The 11233-nt window shown below is 39.3% G+C and overlaps 1 protein-coding gene and 1 long non-coding RNA gene across 2 annotated transcripts; one reads left to right on the forward strand and one right to left on the reverse strand.

Annotated features, from left to right (window-relative positions):
• The first annotated feature begins 1385 nt into the window (after positions 1 to 1385).
• On the forward strand, positions 1386 to 5836 carry LOC137249357 (uncharacterized). Its single transcript, XR_010952352.1, has 3 exons — positions 1386 to 3209; positions 3275 to 3356; positions 3435 to 5836. It is a non-coding gene; the product is annotated as an uncharacterized lncRNA (long non-coding RNA).
• Positions 5837 to 6507: 671 nt separating this feature from the next.
• LOC137249358 (piggyBac transposable element-derived protein 4-like) lies at positions 6508 to 8115 on the reverse strand. The gene is made up of 2 exons (XM_067780748.1): positions 7000 to 8115; positions 6508 to 6930 (listed from the first exon to the last, which is right to left on the reverse strand). Exons 1-2 carry the CDS (start codon positions 7900 to 7902, stop codon positions 6691 to 6693), a joined length of 1143 nt encoding a protein of 380 aa, XP_067636849.1. The 5' UTR covers positions 7903 to 8115; the 3' UTR covers positions 6508 to 6690.
• Between the last annotated feature and the right edge of the window lie 3118 nt (positions 8116 to 11233).

Consider the following 11233-nt stretch of genomic DNA (forward strand, 5'->3'; position numbering starts at 1 on the left):
TAAGTTCGGGTGTAACCGAACATTATATACTAAGCGTGAGCTTCAATTGTACATTTAATTTCCGATAAATTACTTTTCTACATAACACGTGGCACCGCCTGTTTAAAAAAAAAATGACCCCCATTTCCTCTTACAGTAAAACTTGATAAGTGATGAAATATTATTGATTCAAAACTATTTTTTGCTAAGTTATAGCTTATCATTCTAGTCTACGACCCTTTTAAACTTGTTTTGTATCTAAGTTGCCGTGTTCTTTAACCGATCCCGTCCATTTTTACTATAAATATTTTCTGCTATAAGGAAAATACATATGTGTACCCAATTTTGTTACGAAATGTAAATTTTTCTTCGAGTTATGGCTCCCGAAACATTGAAAATATCTTAGTCATAAAAGGGGACGTGCCACGACCATTTTCAAAAATTTTAGTGTTTTCCAATTTAATGTCATAATTCAATTCAGAAAGTAAAATTCTATTGATATAAAGCCATTTTTCGCAAATATATAGCTTATTATTTTCATCTACGACCCTTTTAAAAATCTTAATATATAAAAATCACGTGTCACTATGTTTAACCGCGATGAACTCCTAAACTACCGAACCGATTTTGAATTTGTTTTGCACCTCGTGTGTAGTTTGATCTAACTTGAAATATAGGATAGGTTATATCTCAGTTTATAGTTGCAATATTATTTTATTGCAAATTTTTTGATTTGTTTATACGTAAAAATAAAATGTTACGTATACGCACCGGCACTCACATTTTCAGGGGTGCGGATATACTTCCGTGTAATTGGTTGGTGTTTAATTAAACAACGTGCTTATCAATAAAAAGTATTATAGCGAATGATATCAAGTATAGTACATCACCAGGCCCGCCGAGAGGGTGATGGGGGGGGGGGGGGGGGGGCTTCTGAGGGGGCCTGCGACTTAGAGGTACTATGACATTTTTTTTAATTCAGGAGAGTCTTTAGTCGTCCATGTGCAATTTTTAAGTCGAATTTCAAAGCAACGAAAATCTGCATTTAGTTTTAATATTATAGTGAAGTGTGAAAAATAAAAATCTATATATATATAAAGAAAGGCTAAAATGTGTGTTAGTGGTCGGTGTTTGAAGAGATGCGTCGGTCGTTTTTTTCAAACTTTCACACAAGTTGCGTAAACCTCACGCGGGGGTTACTACATAGGTTTGGTTGCGATCGCAGTACAGGGTCTCGAGATATAGGCCGAAACGTGGACCCGAGTACCCCTAGAATGTGTTTATTGAATATGGATAACAAATGAAAGCTGTTGATGAGTGCTTTAGTAGAGGGTAACTAGGGTCTCGAGATATAGGCCAAAACGTGGGCCATTGAATGCCTAGACAGTCTTTATACAATATGGATATCAAATGAAAGCTGTTGATGAGTGCTTTAGTATAGAGTAATATATTATCCAGAGACGGACTGGGACTGGCATTAGGACTAGGACTGGGACTGAGACTCGGAGTGGGACTGGGACTGGAATAAAATACATAACACCCTCTGGGACAGGCAATAAGGGATGCGGAAGAATGAGAAGGAATTGGGAGAAGAGAAAAGAGAGAAGGAGATTGAGAAAGAGATAGAATGAGACGAAGATGGAGATAGATGAAGCAAAAAAGACGGAGGGAGGAGTGAATAAAAGGATTAGGAAAAAGTGAAGAGGGGGAGGGCAGAGTCAGACGGAAAAAGCTTATTAAAATGTATGCAGATAGGCCAAATTTAGGGCAGGACAACGTCTGCCGGGTCTTCTAGTCTTTAATATAAAAGTGGGCGTGGTCCTTAACCGATCTCATCCATTTTTTCTAGAAATATTTTTTGGTATAGGGAAAATTTGTGTACCATATTTTATTACGATCCGTTGATTTTTCTTCGAGTTATGGACAAAACTACTTGTCGCTCATTATCACTGCGAAATGAAGCATCAAAACACCGAAGCCGCTGTATGTGAAATTCGCCGTCGTTTCTGGATTCTACGTTTACGACAAACATTACGAAGTGTCATTGCCAATTATTTCGTGTGTCGCCTAAGCAAAACGATGCCCGTTACGCCAATCATGGGTCCGTTGCCAGAGGATCGCCTCACACCTTTCATCAGGCCATTCACATATACTGGTTTGGATTATTTAGGCCCTGTTAATGTCACTATCGGTCGTCGCCAGGAGAAACGTTGGGTGGCTCTCTTCACATGTCTCACGGTGAGAGCAGTCCATCTGCAGATTGCATTTGATTTAAGTACAGACGCATGTATCACGGCCATACGAAACTTTATTAACAGGCGCGGTGTATCAGTTAGACTAAGAACTGACAATGGTAAAAATTTCGTTGGCGCAAACCAAGAAGCAAAACGATTCTCAGAAGTATTTGATTGTGGCCGAGTTCAGGACGAGCTGGGAACAAGAGGCGTAGAATGGCTTTTTAATTGCCCTATCAACCCGTCAGAAGGGGGCATATGGGAACGTATGGTTCAAAGCGTCAAACGTGTGTTACGCCAAACGCTTAAGGAAGACGCACCAAGGAAGCACACACTTCAGTGCATCCTTATTGAAGCAGAAAATGTTGTGAATTCAAGGCCGTTGACCCATTTACCTATCACCGCCGACCAAGACGAGCCTCTTACACCGAACCATTTCTTACTTGGAACCGCCAACACCGTATAGACGCCGAGCGCTTACGCCGAACCAGAAAAGATTTGTAGTCTGCGTAAACAATGGCGAATTGCCCGCCAACTTCGTGACCATTTTTGGAAGAGGTGAATTGCTGAATATTTGCCTACACTTACTCGTCGTACTAAATAGTGCAACGTCACTGAACCACTAAAGGAAGGTGACGTAGTCTTCGTGTGTGGCGCAAACGTACCAAGAAGGCAATGGTGTCGAGGCGTGGTGGAACGCATGTACCCTGGTAAAGATGGAGTGGTCCGACAAGCTGATGTACGCGTGGCTGGAGGAGGCATCATACGACGTGCTGCATCTAAGTTAGCCGTTCTGCACTTGGAAATTAGTGAATCGGAACGATTCACGGGGGATGGGGTGTCGCGGAATGAGTCTTAAATACAGCACGGCGTCAATCATATTTCGACGGTTGAGATTCAAATATTGTACACACTTCTTAGAGTGGCAACTCCATAAACCTCTGTTCTCTTTCCATCGGCATTCGTTGATTCAAAGCCGATGGAGACGGAACCGCGGTAAGTAAAACTCGTGAAATTTAATTTAATTCTCATTTAAAATGTACAATCTATTCATTTCATAGAAATAAACGTCGATACAATCAAAATACAAATGCATTGTAGCAGTTATAATTCGTAGTCTCTAGGGAATCAACAGCAGAGAAGGTAAATAAGTTGTCGCATATGTTGTCAAGATGCGTAAGACATTTTTGTCACTTTTTTTTTGGTACTGGGTTCTCCTAGTTAGTGCCTGCTTGGAATTCCCGTACAATATCTCTCTAAAGTAGGCATTAATCGTAGAACTAGGGACTGGCCCGTGTCAATTCTAGAATCGAGCGAAGAAATGGAAAATCCAGCTGGTATCCAGCCAAAATCCACTTCCGATCTTTCATCGGGTTATTATCACATATAAGCACACAATAATTCAATAATTCCAATTATTAGAAATTTGATTATCAAAGTTATTACTTAATGAAACTATTTTTTTTATATATTGATTTGAAATAAACATTTTGGAAAACTTGTTCTAGGGTGAATTAATTGACGAAAACAAGACACAGGCTGTAGTCTATCTTCAGTCATGGCTGATCATCCGTAACGTTGAGAAGGCTCGTTCATTATCCGAAGAATTTGATGAATGTTTGGTGCATGCTTTTGCAGTTTGGGAACATTTGTCAAAATTGTAATACCAAATTTCCACATCGATAGAAATAACTCGAACACAAAGTAGTATCAACGAACACAGGTGTGCCGATTCTCCAATGCTATCCAATCACATCACTAGCACTGAAAACTTCAACCATTTAATATGCAAAATTTTGAGTGATTCTTATGCCAAAATTTATTCAAACATCGGTTCTTTCTTGTACTTACTCTCTGTACGGGCAAAGAATTCGCTTGTACGGGCAAGGCCCGTCCGCGCCCGTACGTAGCTACGGGCCTGCTGTAAGTGCTGGTTTTTCATTGTCTTAGGATAATTAAATTAATTTTTTGTATTGTTTTCTCTAATTTTAAGTGTAATCTATAAATAATTGGTGGTCTGAAGAGCTTTTTTTTTATTACACTGAAACAGTCCCTAAATAGTACAGAAACTATCCAAAAGCGAGCCTAAAACAATCCTTACAGCTACAAGAAGAAAAAGCAAGGAAAAGAAGAGCAAATGTGAAGATGAAAGATAAGAGGAAGATAAAGGGTTACGGAAGAAAAGGAAAGTAAAGGAGAGAATGAGAAAAGAAAATAAAAAAAGAAAAGAAAAGAAAAGAAAAAGGAAAAATATGGGATATGAGGTAACGCAAGGATAGGATGAAGAGAACAAGAAATAAATATATAAATAAAAGAGGGCAAAAAGGGAAAGGAAAGACAAAGGAACCGAGACAAGAACGAAAGTGGATCCGACGCTAAACCCGAACCGAGCAGAATTCAGATAAGACATATGGGGCCGAAATCCAGACCAAAACGCACACCGGAACCGGGGCCGAAACCGGGTTTAAATCTAAGTCTAGAAAGAATGTGAAATTGAAACCGCGACCGACACGGGAATCAGCGCTGAATGGCCAACGGTACCAAAGTCAAAACAGAAACAAGGGCTGGGTAATCGAAATCAAGTGTAAATAAGAATCGATTTCTCAATCGGGCACAAATTCAAAATCTTAATAAAACACTCCATACCATCGTTGCCCGAGCTTAGTTTGTAAATTTAAACTGAAGTCAAATTTATGATCTAAAAAGTTGAAACTGAAACTGGAGGCGAAAATTATGTAGAAGCAGGCTATGACTTCTTCCGTTATTATTTACACATCAAACTTTACGAGTACTTAGTATTCACATCTTTTTATACTCAGCATCTTTGCACACAGAGTATATTAACTTTCATTGGATAACAGTTGGTTGTACAGGTATAAAGGAATCGAGATAGATATAGACTTCTATATATCAAAATCATCAGTATCGAAAAAAAATTTTATTGAGCCATGTCCGTTAACACGGTAACTTGAGTAAATATTGAGATATCTTCACCAAATTTGGTACACGAGCTTATCTGGACCCAGAATAGATTGGTATTGAAAATGAGCGAAATTGGATCATAAGCACGCCCACTTTATATATATATAACATTTTGGAAAACACAAAAAACATGATTATTTAGTAAATAATACACCTATGTAGAATGTTGAAATTTTACGTGTGGACAGATATTGAGACTTGATAAAAATTTGAAAAAAAAAATTTTTTTAAATGGGCGTGGCACCACCCACTTGTGATAAAATCAATTTTACAAATATTATTAATCATAAATCAAAAACCGTTAAACCTATCGTAACAAAATTCGGCAGAGAGGTTGCCTTTACTATAAGGAATGCTTTGAAGAAAAATTCTCGAAATCGCTTAATATTTTCCTTATAGCAGAAAATATTTCTAGTAAAAATGGACAAGATCGGCTAAAGACCACGTCAACTTAGATATAAAACAAGTTTAACCCTTATGTCAACGGCAACATACCTGGGTATGTTTTGCGTTTTCAAAACGCTGTAGCTCTGAACTGGATAATCAGATCGACTTGATATCCTAGCGAAAACTGTTTTACGCAATAGTCCCAATTTTGGTTAGGATTGGATCATCCGTTTGGTAGATAAAGCCCATTTACCAAGTTGCACCCTTACGTCAAAAGCATACATACCTGGGTATACCATACCATATGTATAGTAAATCGCATGCAAATATGATAATATATTAAAAGTATAGTTTATTTTGAGTGAAAAAAATACTTATGGCATAAAAATTATTATAAATTATAAAATACTTATGAAAAAAATATTAAAAAAACTACGAAAAAATTTAAAATTATTGAAATTCAATTGCATCTATCGCATTGCGGCAAGTCCTTGGAATGCTCTGCGCACACTGGTTTGTTGCATAATGTGCATGCTTTACGAGTAGGGCGTCGTTTGGAGCAGATGTAGCAATTCCCCTTTACTTTTAGGCCTCCCGTACTATCACGCTCCTCCGCTTCATGTGCTCCAGCATCCACAACTCGGATGGGCCTACCTATCATGGCTTCGATGGCGTTGCGCGTTAAAAGAACTCTGGATATTCTGCTGTTATTCGCCCTTCTCTCTATTTCTGGCATGCATAGTTGCTCACTTAGCTGATGGAGAAACATCCTACGGCGGCTTGTATATGACTTCAGGTGAGTGTTGTTGTCAACGTATATTATGTATGCAGCAAACGCAGCAACGTCCAGCATAATATAAAAGAAAGCCAAAGGCCATCTATTTGTGCGCCGCTTGGTACTATATTCGGACAAGCACATGTCCATGCTATCAACTCCACCTTTGGTTTTGTTGTAGTCCAATATAAGCAATGGCTTCATCTTAGGACCGGACGTTTCCGTTGTATAATGAGAAGTGGACAATAATACAACTGCCTTGTTTTTCTTGGGCACGTACGAGCACATCGTAACGTGATTATAGAACCCAAACATTGACGATTCAGCTTCACGTCACTTGGGGTTGGCAAATGCTGCTGGCACGAATGTACGCCTTTTGTTGCAAGTACCCAATATAGATAAATTATTGTCTATCATCAAAGATTTTGCCAAGTTGTAGCTAGTGAAAAAGTTGTCACATACAATATTTCTTCCACTTCCATCAAAAAGGTTGATACATAAATCTTTGACTATTCTTTCACCAACGTTTCTTTCACGTTCACCAGACGGTGCCATTCCTGTATAGATTTGTCCCTGCATTGAAAAATTAAATTCAATTTAGTTATTTATACTTTCAACAATTTTCAACAATATTGATAGTACCTGCAATGGATAGAACGAAATGGAGTCGCACACCCACCACCCTTTTATCCCATATTTGGCAGGTTTTGATGGTATGTATTGCGTGAAGCCAGTTCCACCACGATAAGCATACAATTGTTCATCTACGGTGACGTTGGCTCCTGCCAGGTAATATCTACGAAGACAGTTGTTTAGCATCAAAAAAACGTCCGATATTGCTGCTGCTTTCTCAGATTGTTTGCGTTGCTGGCGTGTGTTTCCATTATCAAAACGAATGAAGCGGCTAATTTCCCAAAATCGTCGTAAACTCATTGCAGCACGATATAATGGATGTGATTGAGTATTCCACAAATCTTTCGTATGCACGTAACCAGAATGTGTAACGCCACTTAGCAAAAGTACACCCAAATATGCATCAAATTCACTTTCTGTTATGGGAATCCATGATCTCGGTTCTCTTGTTGGATGTTTTGCATTGTCATCATCAAAGAATTGCCTTGCCTTTCGATTTGATTCACGAATAATTATGTCGCATATTTCGTCTGACGTTATCAATTTGAACGTTTCTGAAATGGTCAAACCTTGCGTTGCCCGTACTGGTCCAGATTGTGCACTTCTTAGAATGTTGTGCGTACGGAATCTTACAGGTTGTGGTTGTATCGAAGACCAAACATTACCATCTCTGGCAGTAAAATATTCCCCAGTTTCAGTTGGTGCATCTTCAAGTTCTTCATCTGAATCACTGCCGTCCTCTGGGTCATATTCTGGTAACGTGGGCTCTTCTAAGTCTGAGTCACCAACTACTGAATCGTGGTCACTTATTTCTTCTTGGCTCTCTTCAAGCGTTTGACGAATATATGCTTGCTGTTCTTCGTACGAAAGTGCGCTTAGTTGTCGTGGAGTAAACCATTTACCATCTGCCATTTCACTTTGATTTTATTTTTTTATTTCCACAAAATAAACAGAAACGTCCTTTCACTTCGAATCATACGTGCATGATAAAATCCGTAATACTGGTAAACCCTATTTCATACTTTTTAGCGCAAGTGATTAACGCAGGTACTATCGATTTTTTCAGAGATGTGTACCTGCCGGGTTATAACGGCATGCCATTTGCCATACAAAACGTATGTACATACCCGGGTGAGTTGCTGTTGACGTGCGTAAAAAAGTTCTGCTGTTGACATAAAGGTTAAAAGGGTCGTAGACTAGAATAATAAGCTATAACTTAGCAAAAAATAGTTTTGAATCAATGATATTTCACTTATCAAGTTTTATTGTAAGAGGAAATGGGGAGAATTTTTTTTTAACGGGTGTAAAAAAGTTATTTATCTGAAACGAAACGTACAATTGAAGCTCACGCTGAGTATATAATGTTCGGTTACACCCGAAATAGACATCTTTACTTGTTTCATGTTGTTATGTTGCAACACAAACCGGTTTCCAAATGGCTAGAGATGGGATTTTAAAATAAATAAACCATAAAAATGGTAAATACCCGGAATATTCCTTTTTGGTATCTTTTTTTGGATATTCAAAAATCATTTGAATCGAAGCTGCTTAGAATTACAATTCAGCATATATGTAATACTCTAATAGAAAATGCTCGCAATGTGTTTTGAATCCGAAATCAAAACAAGACAGCCTATACAATTTTTGTGATTGTAGCAGCATAAGTGTGACAAGAAAAAACTTAAATTTAGGTACATTCGATTATTGAATACAAAAACAAAAACATGTAAACAGCAATATATCGGCACTCTGATGTTGGGGAATGTACCTAGCGTATTGTAGCAATATAGGAGTATTACATATATGCAATGCAGCAATTAAATGTATACGTCATTTTAAATTAAAAAAATTTCGTTTTAATTTTGAACAAACAACACAGCAAACATTCAGAGTCAACAATTAGTCGGAAAGCCGTTTAATTTTGGATCGTTTGCACTCCTTATGAACTCATTTAGGAGCTTAAAGGCAGACCTGTTAAATTTGAATTAGCATTAGTAATCAATTAATTAAAAAAAATGGCCAATGATTATTTCAATTGTTTTCCGAAAAAGGGAATTACTAATTGATTACCATTAGAAAAAAATCAAAAAAAAAAAAAAATGAAAAGTAATCATTTTGATTACTTTTGATTTTTTTTTGGTTATTTTCCGACTTGTTGAAATAAAAATTCACGTTTGTTGCATGCAAGGGATAATTTCTACATACAAGTACATTTAAAGCTGGAGTCATTGGTGCCGTATGTCGTATTGGTCGGGATCATCAGACGTTTGTCTTTGTGACTCAATAACGCAAGAACGGCTGGACCGATTTGTATGAAATTTTGCACACATATAGCCAATAGTCTAGAAGGATCTACTAGCTATATATTTTTCAAAAGGGGCGTGGTCCCCGCCCCCTAGGAACAGTTATAATTTAATTATTATATTTTTTCGTCTTTGCGACTGAATCACGCCAGAATGGCTACACGGATTTTGATGAAATTTGGGACACAGACAGTAGTCTACTAGCGAAATTTTTTTCGAACATGGAAAGAGGGGTGGGGGTCCCACAACCCCTTCGAGAAATTATTTTTCATAATTTTTACACATTATAACTTTACGTATACTGGCCTTCACCAATATCACAGACTCAAAGGGTCAAATAAGTCGAGGGCTTACAAAGTAAGCAGTGACACCCTCCGCCCGCCCCCCTTTATCTCGCCCTCTGGTGTAAAATCCATAAATTGTTATAACTCAATCTAAATTTTCTCCTAAATCAATAGTTTTTGGTATCTGGTACATACAGAACGAGATCTAGACAATTTTGGAGGATCGATCAGTGGTCCTCTCCTCTACTCCCGCCATCCGCCTTCCATCAATTGTTTTTATTAGCACGCTTTTATTAGCTTTACCTGTATGTTTCTATCTAACTTTTTATTCGCTCCAATGCTCCTGCTGCCTTATTAACATGGTTTTATAATTAGCTTCACCTTATTTGTAATCCCGTAAGGGTCATATGGAGACCCTTCCGGGATCATTTCTGGATGGTTTTCGGGATCGGTCCGGGATTACGCCGGGGTAATTTCGGGACTTTTTCGGGACTATTTCGGGGTCATTTTGGGACCCTTCCGGGATCATTTCTGTATAGTTTACGGGATCCGTCCGGGATGCCGTCGGGGTTATTTTGGAACATTTTCGGGACTATTCCGGAATCATTTCGGAACTATTTCGCGATCATTTGGGGACCCTTCCGGCATCATTTCTGGATGGTTTTCGGGATCCGTGCGGGATCTCGTCGGGGTCATATGGGGACTTTTTCGGGATCATTTGGGGGCTCTTCCGGCATCATTTCTGGATGATTTTCGGGATCCGTCCGGGATATCGTCGGGTTCATTTGGGGACTTTTTCGGGATCATTTGGGGGCTCTTCCGGCATCATTTCTGGATGGTTTTCGGGATCCGTCCGGGATCTCGTCGCGGTCATTTGGGGACTTTTTCGGGATCATTTTGGGGCTCATCCGGCCGGGATGCCGACGAGGTCATTTCGGGACTATTTCGGGATCATTTGGGATACCTACCGGCATCATTTCTGGATGGTTTTTGGGATTCGTCCGGGATCCCGTCGTGGTCCTTTCGGGACTTTTTTTCGACTAATACGGGATCATTTGCGGACCCTTTCGGCATCATTTCTGGATAGTTGTCGGGATCCCATCACGGTCATTTCGGGACTATTGGGGGATCATTTGAGGACCTTTCCGGCATCATTTCTGTATTGTTTTCGGGATCCCGTCAGGGTCATTTTGGGACTTTTTCGGGGCTAATACGGGATCCTCTAGGGGTCGTTTCGTGACTTTTTCTGTTTTATTTCGGGATCATTTGGGGACCCTTCCGGCATAATTTCTTGATGGTTTGCCGGATCCATCAGGGTAATTTCGGGACCATTTTGGGATCATTTGGGGACCCTTCCGAGATCATTTCTGGATCCGTCCGGGATGCGTAGGAGCCATTTCCGGATTTTTTGTTACTTTTCCGGGATAGTTTTTGGACCCTTCCGGGATCATTTCTGGATCTGTGCGGGATCCCATCTGGGTTCTGGGTCATTTCCGGACTATTTCGGGATCATTTTGGGATCCTTCCGGAATCATTTCTGTATGGTTTTCGCGATCCGTCGTTGATTCCCTCGGAGCCATTTCGGAACCTTTTCTGGAGTATGTCGGGGTCATTTGGGGACTTTTTCGGGATCATTTGAGGCTCTTCCGGCATCAT

The sequence above is a fragment of the Eurosta solidaginis genome, chromosome 4, assembly GCF_040869045.1.
Source record: "Eurosta solidaginis isolate ZX-2024a chromosome 4, ASM4086904v1, whole genome shotgun sequence".
Taxonomy (NCBI): Eukaryota; Metazoa; Arthropoda; class Insecta; order Diptera; family Tephritidae; genus Eurosta; species Eurosta solidaginis.

What these genes read in the sequence shown, in the direction of transcription:
- LOC137249358 (XM_067780748.1), bottom strand. Translation starts at nt 7,902, where the DNA reads ATGGCAGATGGTAAATGGTTTACTCCACGACAACTAAGCGCACTTTCG. An exon ending in TTTCGTTCTATCCATTGCAG is followed by an intron (nt 6,931 to 6,999) that starts GTACTATCAATA and finishes TTTTCAATGCAG; the next exon opens with GGACAAATCTATACAGGAAT.